The sequence below is a fragment of the Zootoca vivipara genome, chromosome 6 (assembly GCF_963506605.1).
Source record: "Zootoca vivipara chromosome 6, rZooViv1.1, whole genome shotgun sequence".
NCBI lineage: Eukaryota > Metazoa > Chordata > Lepidosauria > Squamata > Lacertidae > Zootoca > Zootoca vivipara.
The window spans coordinates 49,745,078-49,766,369 of NC_083281.1; the positions used below are offsets into that span (position 1 = coordinate 49,745,078).

General features: G+C 38.9%; 1 protein-coding gene across 1 annotated transcript in view; it reads right to left on the bottom strand.

The window, feature by feature from the left end:
• The window catches only part of NFATC3 (nuclear factor of activated T cells 3), a 54,422-nt gene that overhangs the window by 15,845 nt on the left and 17,285 nt on the right, over positions 1 to 21,292 (bottom strand). Inside the window, exons 3-5 of the mRNA XM_035117883.2 lie at positions 14,325 to 14,487; positions 2,748 to 2,947; positions 1,398 to 1,570 (exon numbers count right to left, since the gene is read on the bottom strand). Of these exons, the coding sequence (XP_034973774.2) occupies positions 1,398 to 1,570; positions 2,748 to 2,947; positions 14,325 to 14,487 (536 nt within the window). The remainder of the gene's footprint in view (positions 1 to 1,397; positions 1,571 to 2,747; positions 2,948 to 14,324; positions 14,488 to 21,292) is intronic.

Here is a 21,292-nt window from a genome sequence, read left to right on the forward strand (position 1 = left end):
GCACGTTCCCCGGCTCGCCGCATGATTGGCGCTGGAGGAACCGGCCCAAAGCTGGGTAAGTTTGGGGACCCCTGGCTAAGAGGGTAAGGTAGCCAAAGCCTATATTTACTGTTTAAAACAGTGTGCATCATTTAAACATAATTATTATTGTGGATAGGTGCTGGTAATCATGCAGTGTTCATTTTCCTAAAGGAGAGGAAACTTATCCCTACATCATTATCACTAAGCTGGTTTCCAAGTCACCTATGCCCCATCTATGAAAGGAAAATGATAAATTAGAACCAATTTTATATAAATCTGCTATGAGACACAACTTAAGCTATTAAAATGGGTGGAAAATCCCATGTTGAAAACAATGCTACACGACTGAAATAATGTTTTTCATAAGAAATTGTGGTTCAAATTTGTTTATATCAAAATGCAAGTTATTTTGTGGGGGTATGCATCAGATTTGGACAAATTCCAAATCAAAAATTGAAGTGGGATAGAATCAGAGCTTATATTAGCTGAAGGGGAATCGTCAGAAATGCTACAAACATAAGTGGGGACCTCTAAACAGATTGAGGGGAATGTCACTGTTAAAAAAACTGTGCAGTGGATCTGCAAAAATGGAAACACTTCTTCCTAAGCTTGCCATATAAGGGAGAAGAAGAGCTCTTTAGCTTCCAATCAGAGGGATGATTTTATCAGGGCTCTCAAATCAGGATGTTAAAGTAATTATCACCTTGTTCTTGTCTATTATGTAGTATTTCCTAATTCTGTTAGGGGTATTTCCTTGGAAATGCAAGACATTTGAATCCTTCTGCCTCTGTACCACCTCCCCACAACCCACTCCTGTTAATCAGCTTTCTGATTTTTGGTGCCAATACAGCAGAACACAAACCTGAAGTTTCCCCATCTCCCGCCACACTCATTTATCATAACTCCATAGCCCCTACACCCAAACTTCTGAAATTGTGCAGTTTGCCTGGAGTATTTGATGCATGCCATTTTTAAAAGAAAGTTGTTGCCCACAAAACTGCAGGGAGAGAAGCAAATCCTATTTAGTTCTCCTACCAATACTAACTTTTAAAGGAGCCCAACACAAAAACAAAACCCTGGATCTATTTGACGGTAATGCTTCCTCAACCTCAGCCCTCCAGATGTTTGAGACTACAGCATCCCTGACCAACTGGTCCTGCTAGCTAGGCCAAAAACATCTGGAGGGCTGAGGTTGAGGAAGCCTGATCTAGCCAATTAATCCAACAAAGGCAAAAACTCAACACAACAGCAAAATAATACCTTAAAAATGTGTTCTTACAAATTAGCATTAAAAGGGGACGAATCCTGCATGAAATCAGTTTTCATTTTATTAAGTGTAGTCAAGGAGGAACACAACACAAAGAGAGAAAACTTACAGCATTCAACAGGTATTGAAGCAGCTTGAAGGGACAATACTTTTCCATTAGGCTGTGGGATGTGAACTCGAAACACAAGCCGCACTCTTGTATTCTTCCTTCCAATATCTGTCTCCCCTTTACGAAGTTCTATGTCTGAATTGCGGAGTTTCAAAATACCTGCACAGTCAATACTATGGGAGACAGAGAGTTGAATGAAAAAGTACAAGTCAGGTGTTTCTTTTTATATAATTCAAGTATGCATATTTTATAAAGTTACTCCTATTTTCCTTCTTGCTGATAGAATACTTGTCAGACATGAAACCAACATCCATGTACGTACATTGTTCTTTACTTGCTTATGTTGGAATACAGTCTCAATACTCTACCCCAGTACCATTAACAAATGCAGAAACTAAGAATGCTATTTAAAACGGCAGGAGTAACCCTTAGAAGCAACCACAGCTATGCCACACAAAAAAACAAAACAATCTCTTATTTTTCCATGAAATGATCATTTTGAAATGGCAAATTATGCATTTTATAAAACGTGGAAGAAACTGGATACTTTTTAAGTTTGCAAAACACTAAACAGGCAAAGTCTACCACATGTATATGGTAGAAGTAGACAAACTGTCCAACACTAAGATCCACTCTGATAAATGTAGGAGTTGGAAGAACCTTGGGTGACTGTTCCTATAGTTAACATATGCCAATGAAATTCTCATGAGTAATGCTCATGAAAATTGCACGTGCCAGACTACAGCTGGTGGCTATTGTGCACTTGTTACAAGCCACATTCAGCAACTGTTACCTTCATGTATCACGTTTCTTCCATCTGAACTAATAAATCTTGAGGGTAAGATTAAGCTCAAATTCACCAAGTCAGTTCAAATACAACATTCCTATCCCTCCAAACCACATGGTGAAGGCTCAGGGACTTCTTTATCCCACATACTCTCTTCCTAATTTGAGAAAATCATAGTCTACTGTTGCACACAAACTATGACTTGTGCAAACAAGGAAGGGAAGGAGGAAATCTGAGTGTATGAGGGGAGGGAATGCACATGCCTAACCTGCCAAAACATGGGTTTGGAGATCAAGAACATTACATCTGAGCCAATCTATTTTAATTTTTGTATATCGCTCTGAGGTATTTTTTTACAATTGACCTGTGAACAGTGTGTGTGTGTGTGTGTGTGTGTGTGTGTGTGTGTGTTGTGAATGAATTAAAATGTAGCAACTGTTGAGAAGCCATCATTAGAAGATAACACACATTTCCTAAGAGGTTTGTAACTTCACCTCCCTAAATATGGCTGAGAAACCTAGAATGCAATATGTTGACCTGCTTGAACATATCTTTTGACGTACCTGGCTGACATATTGTTTTCAGGAAGAAGTGGAATTTCCAAGACCTTTGTGCTTGCAATAATTATCTCTTGACTAGCAGTAGCAACTGTTTTACCCGTGATTCTATGCACTTGGTAGAAGGCATGTGGCCGTAGATAACGATCATCCGCTGTCCCAATGAACATCTGTAGGTTTACTGGCTTTTCACTATAACCCAGGAGCTAAGAAAAAAGAAAAAAAGGTAACTTCTCAATCCCAGTTTTGTAAAAGAAATTGGCTTTGCCCAAATTCTAAAAAACAGACATTGATGCATTAGGAATGTAAGTCAAACATAAATACATTTACTTACAGGAGCCCAAATAATTTAAAAGGCATGATTATGGAGTCCACTGGTTTCGAATTTGTCTCAAGATATATATATATCTTTAAATATGAATTCTACTACCACCACTTAAAATAGTTCCCATACATTCATTGCAATCTTTGTAACTCATGAATAATAAAAATAATTTGTTATGTATAGCCCGCCCATCTGGCTGGGTTTCCCCAGCCACCCTGGTGGCTCCCAACAGAATATTAGAAACACGATAAAACATCAAACATTAAAAACTTCCCTAAACAGGGCTGCCTTCAGATGTCTTCTAAAAGTCAGATACTTGTTTATTTCCTTGACATCTGATGGGAGGGTGTTCCACAGGGTGGGCACCACTACCGAGAAAGCCCTCTGCCTGGTTCCCTGTAACCACACATCCCGCAGTGAGGGAACCGACAGAAAGTCATCAGAGCAGGGAGGAATTACAGTACTTTAAATATCACTTTACTGCCAAACAGATATGATAGCAGCTTACCTAAACCAAACTAGTGACTTGACTTCCTGGCTCATCAAGAAATGTATCAAATATAATCAAAATTCACAATCACTCCCCACAATAACTCCCCATTGTGTTGTGGGGAACATAATCACTGTATCCCAGGAATAAGAGATGAGACATCACCTGCCAAGGCTGCTAGTCTGGCTCACCTATTAAGCATTCAGAAAGCCATATCCAGGTGCCAAATGAGGGTTAAACAAGAGGGGGTGCTCTTCACCAGCTTAAATTTCACCTGGATTCTACGCCAAAGTGATGGGCAAGGCGGGCAAAGAGAGATACTACTTGGCAGGAAAGTTGCCCATGTTAATTGGCCCCAATAAGGCAAAAACAGCATTTTGACATTTATGAACCAGCATGGCCTTACTACTGCAGGGTTTTCTACAAACTCCAACAGCTGTTGGGGACACGATGTTATAAACTAGGATATTTTAAGGAAGCAGCAATGTGCTGTATCAACTGTACTAATCTTAAATTAACTGCCACATAATGCAATGTGCTTGGGAAACTCAGTATAACTATTCTCCAATATTTTATTTTTAAACATTTACACTGGCTGGAAGAAGTTATAAACTTGTCCTGGAACAACAAAATAAGAACGGTTCTGCATGTCTTGATCATCCTATTCTTAAAAAAGAGAAGTGTTTTACTAATCATGGCACTGGGGTCAATTAGACCACAGTATTCTCTGTCCACCGATTCTCCCCATGCAAATGTTGCCTTGCAATAATGTTGCTTTGTATTTATTGAATACATTTATATATTGCACTTCCAACCAGGTCCCCTGGGTGGTTTGTGTAAACACAATTCAGAATAAAAACACTACAACAAGGCAATAAGCCCAACCCCCCCCCAAAAAAACACAAGTTAAAACTAGCAAGAAACACAGAAACAATTGAAACAATAATAATATGCAGCGTACCACAGGCTTTCATATGAGTGCCAATCAAGCTGGATATAATGGTCTCAGCAAATTTTCCCAGATCAATCTTCCTCAACATCAACTCAAGGGCCATCAACATCAGCTCAGGCAGGGAAACCAATGGGAAGCAGAGTGGCTGATACACCAGCAGAATCCCTAATCAATCCCTAGACCCCAGTACAAGACGCAAACACTCAAGCCTGGCACATGACTGAACAGGATGACTGATGGAATTCCTAGAGATCTCACAAGCCTATACTGATGCTTGCACTGAGTACCCAAAAAGGAACAGCCCAGATAGACTAACACTTCCCAACTCACCAAGTCTCAGTAATGCACACCAAGACAGCTTCCTCATCCACAATTAATCACAAATGGATGAGAAAAAATTGTTATTGACTGACCTGAAATATGGCCACATGACCTGGAAGCTATACGCCAGCTCCCTCGGCCAATAATGCGAGATGAGCGCGCAACCCCAGAGTCGGTCATGACTGGACCTAATGGTCAGGGGTCCCTTTACCCTTTCTAACCTGAAATATAGCACTTGTACCTGAAGACCAGAGGGTAAGCTAGTAAGGTTCCATAAACCATCTGGGTGGAGATGAGCTCTTGACATGATGGTGCTGAAGCAAAATGAAGATGGTAAAAAGAAGCACCTCCAGAAAGAACACAGGATTACAAATTCCATGTTGGTCTTGTAATGTTTCTCCCTTATTTACTACTTTTGTATCCTGCAGTGTTTGCTGCCATATTAGTGTTTCAAAACAGCCAAAATAAGCAGCTATACACTACTGTGTATCACTGAACACTTGAATAATATTCCCTCCCACAGACACTTTGAACTTACTGAATTCCAGGTTGTGTTGATGCACAACAGATGCTCAAAAAATTTCTAGTGAACTTCAGGAACTTCACAGAAAGAGCATTGACTACTGTACTTAATGAGCACTACCTCAGCAAATGAAAGGAAAATTATTCCACCATTTAAGTCCAAGACTGCTTTCACTTGAACACATGCTCCTTCAGGAATATGTTGTCAGAACTGAGATTCTACTTTTTTTTAGACAAAACTAAAAGTAAAGTACCAGATTCCTGCCTGTTCTTTGCTTAGGGTCTTTCTTGTGAATAATACTTATGCTCGCATTCACAATATGGCAACGTAACACTTTGCATGTGCACTTTCCATATTTTGCTTGAAAAAAGTTATTTCAAGAGAATACTAAAAATCTATTTTGTTTACACAGTTGCTTCCATCTGTAGCACTAGCTCTGAAAACCCCCAAAACACAGATATATAGATTAGGGATGTGTGATAAATCGCCATATCACTGAATACTGGTATTGAAATAACATTGTGATAAGTGTTTCACCAAGGAAATATACTGGTGAACAAAAGGTGGACACTAACAGCTTCCCAGGGGGTAGCTCAGCTGAACAATACTTTACCTTGCAGATTATTTGCTGGCATAGTACATCCAGCTTTGCTTGCTCTCTCCCTCCTAACAGATAAGAAAAGCCCTCACACAAACCAGCAAACTCTTTCAGCTTCACCAGTATCTTTCCACTTAGAACTCAGCTAATTATGCAAAAAAACCAAGATCATGGCCACTGGTCCCATCACCTCCTGGCAAATAGAAGGGGAAGAAATGGAGGCAGTGAGAGATTTTACTTTCTTGGGTTCCATGATCACTGCAGATGGTGACAGCAGTCACAAAATTAAAAGATGCCTGCTTCTTGGGAGAAAAGCAATGACAACCCTAGACAGCATCTTAAAAAGCAGAGACATCACCTTGCAGACAAAGGTCCGTATAGTTAAAGCTATGGTTTTCCCAGTAGTGATGTATGGAAGTGAGAGCTGGACCATAAAGAACGCTGATCGCCAAGTAATTTATGCTTTTGAATTATGGTGCTGGTGGAGACTCTTGAGAGCCCCATGGACTGCAAGAAGAGCAAAGCAATCCATTCTGAAGGAAATCAGCCCTGAGTGCTCACTGGAAGGACAGATCCTGAAGCTGACGATCCAATACTTTGGCCACCTCCTGAGAAGAGAAGACTCCCTGGAAAAGACCCTGATGTTGGGAAAGATTGAGGGCACTAGAAGGGGACGACAGAGGATGAGATGGTTGGACAGTGTTCTCGAACATGAGTTTGACCAAGCTGTGGGAGGCAGTGGAAGACAGGAGTGCCTGACGTGCTCTGGTCCATGGGGTCACTAAACCACAACAATTATGCAGAACCTGCTAACAATCCAGGAGGAACCCCCCACAGCTAGACAGTCAAGATCCAGTGGCAAACAAAGAACTAAACAATGAACTGGAAAGCACTTCTTTCTTCTCTCACAACCCCACCAGTGAAAAAAAGAAAAGGAAGAGTTTGTTTATTTTCTGGTGGTGTTTATGTTGTTGGTTTCCCCTAAATAACTTTCCTCCATATCAAAAAGGGCTTATTTATTTAAAGGAGACTATATTTTTGCTTTGAACTTACTTTGATATAAAGGAAGAGGTTGGTGAGATGAGGGCTTGGGGGGGGGCTCTTCTGTAGAGGGGGGCGAATGGAGGGGAGAAGATTTAGCTGGCTACCTTATGCTGAAATGGAAGGTTGGGTACAATGTGAGAATGATGGGGAGGGTGTTTTTCAGTAAGCAGTGCAAGAAAATGTGTGTCTACTCACAAGCAAGCCCTACTGAATTCAATGAGGCTTGCTCCCAGGAAAGTAAAAGTTAGTTTAGTTTAACTCAGTGGGGCTTACATATGCAGAGATTCCACTTAGACCTCTGAGTGGGGAAGCAGATACAACTTGACTAGTAAATCACTTAAACTACTCTTAAGTTAGTTGAAAATATATTAAATATTTTATATGGAAGTTTAATATTTTTATTAAATCTACTACTTTCTTAAATTTTAAGGCCCTCCACCACCGCAGGGAGCATCGTCAAGGCCCTCTGCTGCTACGGGGAAACACAACGCACCCTCTGCCACTGCAGGGAGGTATGGAGGGACTCTCTGCCGCCACAGAGAGGCCCAGCAAGGCCCTCTACCACCACAGATATATATTGTGATATATTGATATATCATAGTTAGCAGGTGATATTTCATGATGTTGAAAACCAGATATCGCCCAGTCCAAATATAGATAAAATAATAAATAAATAAATAAAGAGTTGTGCCAGAGAGGATGTTCCAACTGTATTGTGTGTTACCATATCGTGTACAGACTATTTTATTGTACATCTTCTTGGAGAGGAAGCTGAGGGGTTAAAAATCCAGAATAACTATCATCAATATTGTCTCAAGATTCTTTTTCCTAGCATAAAAGTTTCTGGGAGACATTTGACCATAATTCAGTGGCAGAGCACATACTTTATACAGAGAAGGTCCCAGTTATTTCCAGTTAAAAGAACCAGGTAACAAGTAAAGAACAAGACCTTTTTGCTGAGACCCATAAGAGCCATTGCCAGTCAGAGTAGACAGTCCTAGGATTGACAAACTGGTCTGGTGTAAGGCACCAACCTATGTCCCCACAATAGTTCTGTTCCATGAAGTCTTCCTGAACTACAAATCCACCCATGCATGATTTCACCCTTTAAAAGTCTTCCAGAAAGAAAATGTGTGTGTCTACTTGGAATGACAGCTGCATTGTTGTCCTTTTGTAAAATCCAAAATCCTCATACAAGTTAGGCCGTGATAAATCATCCCATAAATATTAAGTTTAATTAGATTACTGACACCAATGCTAGCCTGTTGAATATGCAACCACGTGTCCTTTACACAAAGATAGTAAATTAAACTGGTGGTTGAAGGGAGAGGAGATGAGCTAGAAGTGTAATATTACAAAAGGGAGCACAGCATATTTAAAATAAATTTATATTTACTACCAGCATCTGCTCCAGTTAAATCTAAATACACTCATGTTCAACACAATCATACACTTTCATTTTGTAAACATAATCATATACTCTTCACCCAAGGGATCAAACAGAATGTTGTAAATAATGAAAAAGTTACAGCACACTGTCACTACTGACCTCTAAAAACCCTCCGCTAGTAACTGTATACTGTAACACACAACCCATTGCTTTATGGAGGAAACTCTGCCAAGTTGTTTGTGTGTTTCTGTATCGTTTCCATAGCAAAGGTCAGTGGATGCTAAGTTAAACTAAAGCTGAAAGGCTGAAGAGAGAAGGTCACCAAAGGATAACCTACAATAGTTTCCCTCTGAAAAAACTAATTGTACTAGTGTGTTACAGGTGGATAACTCTGCTTATATGTAGAGCAAGATGAATTTATGAAAATCAGTATGTATGCATTTTTAATATTTGAAAATATGTAGAACACACATGCTTTCAACCAAAGATGCATGCAGATTTTTATTACAAAGTTAAAATTTGTTTCTGTTGTATATGTTGTGATTTGTGCGCACACACTGTTGTTTAAACTTAAGAAAAGCAATAAAAATAAAATTTAAAAACAAGGTTAAACTTTTGACCATATTGTTTGAATTAGTAACTGACATTTTGTAATGAAACAATTTTACCATATTAAGCAGCATTAGAATTCTTTTGGCTAGACCTTTAAATTTCCAGATCTGAAGTTACCGTCTTATACAGGTCCTTGCATAAAATAACCCACACAATCCAGATAGGGGGGCTACAAGCACAGAACTGGTACTTGTAAAAAAAATTCAAAAATATAAAATGAGCATGTATATAGCAAAGAAAACTGAACAGGGAAACTTTAAAAAGTCATTTTAGTCAAAGTTCATTTTTTGTATCTTCTAGTTTTGACTCCCCATCCCCTTTAGCAGATTGGCAGTTTATTCTGTATTTAACCACCGACATACAGAACAGCCTCAAAGGTGCTGGGGGTAAGCATCTTGAGAACATACAATAGAAGGACTGGAAAAGGCAAGCCAATATGCTCCATGCTCCAATGTTAAACAACATTTTCATCAACATCACCTTATCAATTCTGTTGCAAGCTCTCCAGCTACCAGGCCAGAGATTTCATAATTAAGTGCTAACTTCTAAACACATATAGTTGTGCCAGTTTCAGGAAAATCCCAACTGCATGCAAGGAGTGAAAAGAAAACAGAGTGGCACAAGAGAACAAGATCAGTTTGTGCTTAATGGAGGAACTGCAAGACATTTTAATGTTTTCTTCATGGGGCAAGCAGCAACTGGTAGGGGATTTAAAAACATAAAGATGACACATGGTTAGGGTTAATCTTCCCTTTCTCCACTGCACAACCCTGATTCAAACCTACTACCAATGCAGTAGTAATACTGTAGAGTGAAATTGAGGGTTTTGAAATGCAACTGATATGTTCACAGATCTCTCACTTTTATAACTAGTTTGGACCTAAAAACGGATAATAAATGATGGAGTCCTTGGAGATCTCTATTTAAAAAAGAAAATAGAAGAAAGAACAGCCATCAGAAACAGAGAGGCACAACAGACTAACATGACAATCAAGTTGTGATGAACGAGTAGAGAAAGCTCCTTTAGTAATTATGGTGAGAAATGTTATAGATTCAATGCTAAACAATTTCATCTCATCTTCAATGCATTTGTATCCCACAAATCTTCCAAGAAACTCTCGGTTATCTTCATTTATCCTCACCACCAGTCCATGAAGTTTATTAGCTGAAACAGCAACTTGTCCAAGGCCACCCAGTGAGCAGGGTGGATTTGATTTAAATCAAACTGATTTAAATCACGATTTAAATCACTAGTCAGTAAGGCTTGATTTAAATAATAGTCGATTGAAATCACATGAAAAACTTAAATACTGTCCACTCCAAACAATCAGAAAAATATTGTTTCTATTCTATTCACTGAACTTCTTGAAACTTAGCACTGAAGGGGTTGTTTCTGTATTCATAGGTTTGTAGAACAATAGGATTAAGGTCTTTTTCTCAACTCTGTTCATGTTATAACATTTTTGCTGTGAAGAAGAGGCATGTGATCTCTGTTGAGTCAAATTCAGTTTTGAGAACTGCAAAAGTAAACCAAGCATCTGTGATAATATCTTGTAGGCAGAGAATCTGACCAATAATCTTACAAAAACCTCTGTGCAAAGGTTATAATGGAAAGGATTGGAAGCGTTGACAAATGTAGAAACAAGAAACTATTTTAGATCATATTTGGCACATTGTAATTTTAGAGAAATTTTGAGTTTATTCATTTGTAAAATTGCGTATGAATCGCAGGATATTTCTGTTGTGTTATGTAACTTATATTTTAAATTTTACACTTTATACAGATACATATAATCTTTCTTTTTGGTTTCGAAAATTGGATGTATCTCTGATTTTCTTTTTTCTCAATAAAGTTCTTCAAAAAAAAAATCTTACAAAAACCTCTGGAAGAGCATGACATTGTGAATGGATTAATGGCATTTATTTACCCAAAAAAATAAACATATACAACCTTATTCTACATAATTAAAAAACTAATCTTTATTTCATGATGGAATAACCTTTGGATGGTAATATATTTTCCTCAAAAAGCATTTTATTTAAAAAAATCAGATTTAAATCAAAAAAATCGATTTAAATAAAAAAATCCGATTTTTTTGATTTTATTTAAAAAAATCATTGATTTTTATCCACCCTGCCAGTGAGCAACCTGACTGATATTTCTTATTACTTTCCAATACCTTATAATTCATACCCCAATACTACCCCCAGCGAATAATGTAAGCTTTGTGGAAAGGCTCTCATATGAACTCCAAGCTCAGCACAGTTTATTTTGCTTAATTATAGAAGTGATTCCTAGTAATGTTCCTTTCACATAAGCCAACTTATTTCAAAATAAAAGTTGTAAACAACCAAAAGTTGTAAACAACCAAAGTTGTAAACAACCTGCTAAGATGTTATTCTATAAAAGGCGATGCATGGTGCTTAGGTTTCTAGCAATCTCACATTGCAACACTTAACTGGTTGTAATAACCATTATAAAACAAGAAAAATCCTTGTAAACTATCAGTTTATCCAAAGTTAGTTCAATAATCCCAACTCCACATAAACTACACTTTTGGCAAGCTGCTTCAATACTTTGTTTACAGAGGCTGTTTTTTGAAGACTGCATCTCTCTCAATCAAAAACTGTAAGAGCAACTCAGAAAGTCAACTGCACTACTGAAACAGAAGAGATGATCACTCAAATTGGACACATAATGCACACTTGAAAGTGGACAAACAGTACAATAGTGCTATGGGTAAATCTCTTAGAACAGCAGCATTTTTATTTATCTATAGGCTGTCCAGTTATAAAAGTTCTCTGGAAAACTTAAGTTCACACAAAGGCAAGGGGAGAATGGAAGGACTGGTGTGCCCAGTACCAACTGGTGAGCAAGAAAGCATGACAGCACAGTTAACTAAAACTGTACAGACTGAAGACCACCCAACTTCTTCCCTCTTCACAAGATGAGACTGAACAATGACTGCACAGATCAGCAACTGAGTTTCAGTTGTGATAAGGAATAGCAGTGTATCTCCTGCATGGGGAGCTGCCATCCCTTTACATTAGCTCCTATAGATCACATACATTTCAGTATCAGTTACTGAACTTATGTGCATGAACACATGTATGTGTATAAACTTCATGAAAAACACAAATGGGGTGAAATGCTTCATACATCCTAAATTACTTTCAAAGCAGTCCAATACCTACTAATTAGTGCTAAAGTCTTACATACATATGGCAAGTCTAAAATAGAAGAGGTATTTGAAACAAGCAGAATAATATATAATACAACTAGAAGTGTTTGCCTTCTTGATTAAAAAGAAGGAGTTTTACTTGGATAAACAGCTGCTTTTTTTAAAGTAAGAGCTGTATTCTAATACTGTTTAAATTTGAACTTGACCTGTGGGTTCTGTTTCAGATTCAATATTTCTATCCAGGGAAGTAAAACAAGGTTCTATTTGGGCTCCACTCATTTAACTGTTACATAAATTATATAATTTAGGAGATTTCTTCCTTCCCATCTCCCAACCTGAATTGATAATTTTAAAAATCCCAGTGCTTCTTCATGTAGATGGTATTACATCTCAAAGCCCACTTGTGTTATACAGACAATTCTCAACTTACGCTGGAGTTATGTAGCACATAAAACCAAAATTCTGTATAATCAAAACACATTGGGTACAGTGGCGGGTAGGAGTGCCAAAGTTATTTCCCCCAGACACCCACTCCCTTTATGTCTCATTCATTCATGCTAAGCACATAAAGTTGAATGTACAAGAGTTGAATGTGTGTAAGTTGTGAGTAACCTGTATATAACTCAGCCTGACCCCTGTGTTTTTCCTCCCTCATGGCTTGGATTTATGGCCTACTTGAAATGAGGCTGCACTTTAAATTTCAATACTGTATTTTAATCTGTATTTTAATTAATTGTTTTTATGTTTTATTGTAATTCTGTTGGTGTCAGCCGCCCTGAGCCCGGTTTTTGACTGGGGAGGGCGGGGTATAAATAAATTATTATTATTATTATTATTATTATTATTATTATTATTATTATTATAAAAAGGACATGTTGAGCAGGTGTTAGTCATTGCTCCTACCAAAATTCCTGCATACAGTCAAGTCACACTTGCCTTCTGGACTGGTGTGTGGATCCTATAGCTAGGAAACTGCTCATAGGACAGCAAGCCTAAGTAGTTTCAATAGGAATCCTGCTGGATCAGGCCAAAGACTCACCTATCCACCATTCTGTTCTCAGTGGTCAACCAGATGCCCATGTAAGCCTACAAGAAGGAACTAAGTGGAGCAGCACTCTCCTCAATTGTGAGTCCCAGTAACATGCAAAAAGGTAGTCAACAAGCATATTCTGTAGAACTTGATATCCTGCATGCCCCTGCCCTACAGACAGTTTATAACAAAAAGAAGTACCTCCTACTACATTTTCCATCTCAGTCTTTAGGACAAACTCAACTATTATCACATCTAGTAAAACTAGCTATTTCTAGTTGTGCGCATTTCTAGACTAAATATACAATCCACAAGGTAAGCAAGCTAAAGTCCCAAATAACAGAGCATAAACATAATGTATGTTTCATTTATTATCAAACATAACTTGTAATTTTCTGAAAACTAATTTCTTGGCAATCTGATTTTCTTTTCTATCTTGAGACAGGATCTTTAAGGCTAAAAAAAAACCCTGAATATGAGAGCTATACATGAAACCTCAGTAATGCTGCTCTTCAACAACACTTTTCTTCATTATTGGCACAGAAGCTACTACCAGAGCAGAAAAAACACACCTCATTCCTGTGTCATTTGCCACAATCAGAGATGAACAAAATTTAAAGCTTTTCTAATACTTGTACAAAGGATTGTCAACCTTATTTTTGTAGCTCTGAGATGGAGGGACTGAAGCCCTCCAGTGATTGCTGAACTACAACTCCTGGCATTCGTGATCGTCTTGGCTAGGACTGATAGAGTCCAACAGTATATGGAGGGGCACAGGTTCTCCAGACCTGCTGTACGTAGATAATTTCATTGGGCTACCTCAGAAGGATAAAAGAGAAATAGTGTCCTAATCAGCTCTGCTGAGAAGCCACCTTCATCAGACTCCTCCCTCCATCAACTGTCACCTGAAACCAGCCATTCCATCAGTGCCATGCCTTTAGATTGCAAGGCTGAAAGCAGGAACTGATCTTAGCAAGCTGCCATGTGACTCTTTTTAGGCTGGAGAGCAAGATAAAAATGCTTCAAACATTTATCATTCAACACACACCTCTATTACAATCTTCATTAACATTCAAGAGTAGTCCACAGATAAAACATTATATTAGCATCTTTTACCTTCACTACAGGATGGCCACCAGTTGATGCTTTTACTGCTCCTCTACTGCCTTCTGTTTCATAATGTGCTCTATGATGAGTTTTTGGTTGCACTTCTATTTTCAATTCACACTGTCCATATTGAGTAGGCAAAGGCCAGTCTAGGGGAGGCAACGAAGATGTGCTAAAAACAAGAAGTGAACAGATTTCATTATTTAATACATTTACACCCTGCACTTTCAATTCCTAAAGATCGCCAAGGGCAGCAAGCACTACAAATACAGTAATAAAAGTACAGAGCATGCAAAAATCAAACAAAATAAAAATCTATTGAATACAGTAAAATATTTCATGCAAAAAGAGACCAGAATACAGCCACCATTAGACAAGGGTAATGTGGTCAATTATAAGGCAATTGCCACCATGGAACGGACATAGTATGCATGAGGAGAGACTACCATGTGCAAAAGTGACATTTGTTGCATTTTCATAAACCTTCACTGCATGCAGAAGTCCTCACCCACCCACCCTCCTCTGCAAAATTTAACTCAAAAAACCAACCCTTAACAGAAGCCCTGTATCCTTTGGTTGGATGCGAGAGCCATCTGGCTTTGACATCTTTCACTGCACTGATTACCAGGGTTAATTCAGCTGATCTGGCTAGCTAGGTGGGTGTCCCCTCCCTCCCTCACCATTCCACGTATGGTGCACCCAAAGCTGTGTGCTTGGTAAAAGAGAACAACCATCCCATCCAAAATATATCTTTTAGTCCAACATATCATAGCCAGCACTTCCTCTCATATTAACCACTTCACCCACTAAGAATTATGAGAGAAGCCTACTTCAGACAGATATCACTTCTTGAGTTGTTCAGAAGAATGGAACAGTTTGAGCCCAACTACGTGATCAAAGAAAATATCCTGATATTTAAAAATAAAACAAGTATTTTTAAAAATGTTACTACCCCAACACCAATAAAACGTTTTCCAGGGAATGTGAATGAAGCAACCCAAGTTTGTACTATTTGTGTACAAGTTTAATTTCGTTTTCACTCAGTTTTGTTGTTTTCCTTTTTCTTATTTTTTGTTCTTATGCGTTATTGAAGTTTAGGTTCTTATTTAAATACATTAAAAGATATATTTAAAAAACCCTGATCATTCAGTCTAAGGAATGCATATGTGGGCTCTCTATTGTTACTGGGTTTTCAAGATGTTTAAACCATTTTAAAATGTTATTAGCAGCCACAGAGGGATTCTTACTTATCTTTATTGTAGCATTATAGATAAATAAAAGATTGGCTGGCTAACAAAACAAAACAGAAGTTTAAGCAGGATCAAACAAACATAGCAGGATCAAATTTAAAAGTTATGTACTTTAAACTATTTAAATACAATGTGGCCATCATGAGTAGTTAAACCTGCATTCAGAACCATAATTCTTATTAATGCTAACATTAATCTTAATCTGAAATTCATTCTTCAATGAAGTATAATACTACAAAGCCAATAACTAATTGAGCCCTCCTCCCACAATAAACTTTTGCATTACAGTGGTGCCTCGACTTATGAAGGCGATCCGTTCCGCGGCGCTCTTCGTAAGTCGAAGTCTTCGGTTGTTGAAGCGTCCGTTTTGCGCATGCGCGAAGCATGATTTTGCACTTCTGTGCATGCGCAGACCGCACACGCCGCTGCTGCACAGGTGCAGAACACGCGTGCGGCAAAAAAACTTCCAGGTTTGCCGACTTCAGAAGTCAAAACCTTCGGATGTCGAGGTACCACTGTATTCCAAAATATTCATTAGCCAGGCTGTAAACTCACATTTCTGAAGTCATGGAAAGACTGCTGCTTGTAATACAGTGATTGCCTAAGCTTTCCTCTGGAGCATAAGCAGACACCTGCAAACCCTAGCCTACTGAATATGGCCAAGACTGCCTCTTTCCCAGTAGACATCAAAACAGTACAGCTTTCTTTGATAGATGTCTGGATTACTTAAGATCACCTTCCATAATTAAGTGCTGTCCTCCTAACTTAATGCAATCCATGCAGCCTTTTCCAGGTTAGAAGCAGAACCCTTCTAACCAAGGAGGAAAGCATGCATTTCTTGTAAACATAGGCGAATTTGTTCACCCAAGCTGCAAGGGCTTATATGAATAAATAATACAAATATAGTATTATCAACCTTGATAGAAATCATGAGAGTTCTTATTAGAAAGATCACCCCTTTATGGCAACTGCTCTGTCAATAGCAGACAATAATAGCAGCTGTATTATAATTAAATGCATACACTTTATTCACCATTATTTTGTCCTCTAACATTAGAGGAAAGAGAATGACGCACTGAAAATTCCTACAAAAATACCAGAAGAAATGTCAGCTTTACTCAAAATAAGAACTAAACTTTAAATAAGAAGAGGGGACCAAGGTAAAAATCATATCTGCTAGCAATGTATTTTTGAGTAAACAAACTATCAGAAAAAAGATGCAGATTTTTAAAATGTTCATTAGGGAGAACATTATCCAAAAACCTTTTTTTTTTGCTTATTAGTATTTCTCATATCCCACCATCAAGACAAGCCTGCAGTAAGAGGTCAATGTACTATTAAGAATGATACACTAAATTGATCGCATTTATGAAAAACAAAACAAATATACACCACCACCTCAAAGTTACCCAGCTGACTGGTCCAAGGCACCTAGCCAATGGGCTGCATATCTACTCTGACACCTTATTTCACAGGAGGACAGAAAAATTATTTGCGACTAAAACTAGTCCAAGTATAACATATAAAAATGGAAACCACTCATTAAATCCAGCACCTGAACATAGAATCTCATTTGCCTAGTTAGAACACTAATGACACTTACACAGTAGTTCAACTAGACTATGACAGGATTTTTTGAATTATGGTGCTGGAGGAGACTCTTGAGAGTCCCATGGACTGCAAGGAGATCAAACCTATCCATTCTGAAGGAAATCAGCCCTGAGTGCTCCCTGGAAGGACAGATCGTGAAGCTGAGGCTCCAATACTTTGGCCACCTCATGAGAAGAGAAGAATCCTTGGAAAAGACCCTGATGTTGGGAAGGATTGAGGGCACTAGAAGGGGACGACAGAGGACAAGATGGTTGGACAGTGTTCTCGAAGCTACGAACATGAGTTTGACCAAACTGCGGGAGGCAGTGCAAGACAGGAGTGCCTGGCGTGCTATGGTCCATGGGGTCACGAAGAGTCGGACACGACTAAACGACTAAACAACAACAACATGACAGGATTAATTGAATTCTTTATGGTTATTACGGTAACTGTTTGTCTGACAGCACAGCAGTTACCAGTGCCCAGCATCTATGGCAGAACTGGATAAGGATTATCAAGCAAGAGAAGCATTGCCAAACTAATGCAGAAAGTGTGTACTGCTTTTAACATGCAAGTGTGCAAAGAGTGGAGTGATCAGCCACAAAACTCTTTCTATTTTACAGTTCTAACCTTGAGAAACAGGCTTCCTGTTCCAAGGGGCAATATTGTTATACCTAAGTTATTTTGTCAAACTGCATGTCAGGCTACTAGCTGCTCTTAGGCAAACAGCACCAATTGCCCCAAACCTATTTACACAAAGTATAGCAAATGTTGGGAATCGTGGTGGCGCTGTGGTCTAAACCAGAGAGCCTAGTGCTTGCCGGTTGGAATTTCGAATCCCCGTGACGTGGTGAGCTCCCGTTGCTTGGTCCCAGCTGGGTATTTTCTTAATTTTCCCCCAATATGCTGCCTGTCTGCGCAAGGGTAGATATTTCACCCATGTATGGGGGTGTATTTAGTCATGAGAATCTCCAAAGCAGCATGTGAAGCACTAAAACCACAACAGTTTGACCTACCCCAGTGGGAACTAGTCCAAAGAAGCACACAGGAAATCTGTTGCTAAGGATTAACTGGTATATGCTTTACATATAGGGACACGGGTGGCGCTGTGGTCTAAACCACTGAGCCTTGGGCTTGCCAATTGGAAGGTTGGCAGTTCAAATCCCCATGACGGGGTGAGCTCCCGTTGTTTGGTCCCAGCTCCTGCCAACCTAGCAGTTTGAAAGTACGTCAAGTGCAAGTAGATAAATAGGTACCGCTCCTGCAGGAAGGTAAACGGCGTTTCCGTGTGCTGCTCTGGTTTCGCCAGAAGCAGCTTAGTCATGCTGGCCACATGACCCGGAAAAACTGTCTGCGAACAAACATAAGCTCCTTCAGCCAGTAAAGTGAGATGAGCGCCACAACCCCAGAGTCGTTCACGACTGAACTTAACTGTCAGGTGTCCTTTACCTTTATATAGCAAATGTTGCCTTAGCCTACACTGTTCATTTCAAGGGTTTTTTTCTCTTTTGCCTCTGCCCTTGCACCACACAATTTTGAAGAATCAAGTATGTGTAGGTTATCTTCCACTATTACATTGGTAATTGAACATGGCGCTTTATTTGGGGAAGTTTGGATGCTCCAACAGCCAGTAAGTTTGTCATTCTGGTTCCAGTTCCTAGGAAAATGCAAAGCAATTGTGGTTTCAGGATCCACGCCAATGCTTAATGGCACCAAAGTATATTTAAACTGGTGTCGGAATGTTTGCCACTGCTAAAATACTGAAAATCAGAACACCACACGCAAACACACACACCTGTGTTAACTTCTATAACTGCATTTTTAAAGATACATTAGATGGTGCGTAAACATCAAACTGTTTATTCTTCTAACACCTAATAACTTCAAAGGTACCTGCTGGATTTATGGGGACACTTATTCCCAGGTCAACAAATATATTTGACGGCTTTGTTTATTTAATATAGCTTAGTTTCTTATGTTACTGAGCAATACACAGTTAAGATATGCTTTGTTTCTGTTTAGGCAGTCACCAATAGCTATGGCTGATAACCCATGACTGATAACCCTAAAAGGATTTACCGTAAGTATTGTTCAATTGCTAATTCAAAATCAGAGTAAATCTAAAAAAGCCTTCTGATTTCTGTCATCTGGCTAGTAAACAAATGTTAAGTAATAATACCCAATTTGTTCCATTGCACTGATAAAAGAAGGGAAATGGGTAGGCATTATTTAAAGCACTCTCATTTTTCTATCAGGAAGATCTAAAGGAGAAGAGTGGGCTCAACATACCCAACATAAACTCTGTGGGCTGTAGATCCAACTAAATTCTACTTGGGATAAACTCACTGAAATTAATGTACCCAAGTTAGCCTTGTCCATCAATTTCAATGGACCAGATGAAATATCTGAAAAAGAGCAACTAACCAAGGAAAAGTGTGGTAATGTAAATGACTACATTTAAACATTGATATGGGCACTGCAGAGGGCCTGTAATGGATGTGAGAGTAAGAGAGAGTAATATTTTGATTGAAGGCAGTTGTTGGAATTCTATGTGACTAACATTCCTATTTAAATCCATATCATCTAGTAGGAGGGAGCAAACATTAAAAATTGCGCAAAAATGGTATATGATGCGTATGAGACTGTTTCAAATGAAGATATCTAATTCAATACTATGATGGAGAGGATACTGTGAACCAGGGTCATTCCAGCATACATGCTGGACTTATGAAAAAGTGTTGCAGTTTTGGACTTTGCTAAGTTACTAAAATGTCTGGACACCAACTACTGAAATCTCTGGAACTGGCCCTGCTAAACACTTTTCAAAACAACAATGGGGCTTGTCATTTCAAGTCCCTAATTGGATATATTTGTGTAGCTGCCCCAGCTGAATATTGAAAAGAGCTAAAGGGTGCTGTGTTAACCATGGGGGGGAGGGGGCGTTCCCCAAAAAAAGAATCCTGAGGAAGCTATAGTTTACCCCTCACAGAGCAACAATTCCCAACACCCTTAATAAACTACAGTTCCTGGGGTTATTTGGGGAAAGCCATGTGCTTGAAATATGTGTTAAATGTGCTTTAAATGTATGGTGTGGATGTGCCCTACTTTGATCGTAAGATTCTGAACATGCTACATTCTGGTGGAGAAAAGGGGGAGTGGAAGAGATAAGAGGCGAAATTCCTATCTGTTTCTACACTACATCTGTAGAACATCTAGCAAAGAACAGAGTGTAGTACCATAACAGCAGCATATGTACTTTCTTGTTTACAGCTTGGAAGGGTACAGAGCAGGATTCGGCAACCTGTGCTCCTCCAGATATTGCTGGACTCCAAGAACCATCAGCTCCAACCAGCATGTCCATTTGCAAGCTCCTCTCTGGAAGTCCATGTTTGCATAGTCATGCTAAGCCATAGTTTGGCTTACCATGTCATGTGAACCAGGTCACTGTGGTTTGCTTTGGATACACAGTGTTCTGTTGCACCAGAAGCGGTTTAGTCATGCTGGCCACATGACCTGGAAAGCTGTCTGTGGACAAACACCGGCTCCCTTGGCCTCAAAGCGAGATGAGCACTGCAACCCCACAGTTGCCTTTGACTGGACTTAACCGTCCAGGGGTCCTTTACCTTTTTTTAAACACTAAACTACGGGCAGTCTCTTCCCGTCCTCTTCATTAGTCTCTAATTCTCTAGCAAGGCTGCAAAGAGATCAGGAACTTTGACTTTCATTTTTAAGTGTTTGCAATTTATTGTTATATCCAAATCCAAAACTGATTTATCTTAACTAATTTTCACCATAGCCTGGGGAAATAATCCATGGGAAATAAACTAACCATGACTTGATTTGTTTCCCTAAACCATAGTTAAGTTTGACCACAGTTTATCCAGGTTCGAATAGTTAAAACTGGTAGTGAAACGTAAAATAGCTTAGCACTATGCTTGAATGAGGCCTGTGTCTAGGCCAAATTACCTCTACACATATTCAATGATTTACAAAAAATTTAGTTGTAATTGTGAGGCAATATAATGTTCAGGCACTAGGTGATTTGTTTACAACAAAATACCTTAGGAATACAACTGCCTAAAGAGATTTACTATCTTGTATTACAGTGTATCAACTTCTAGCCATATGTACATATAA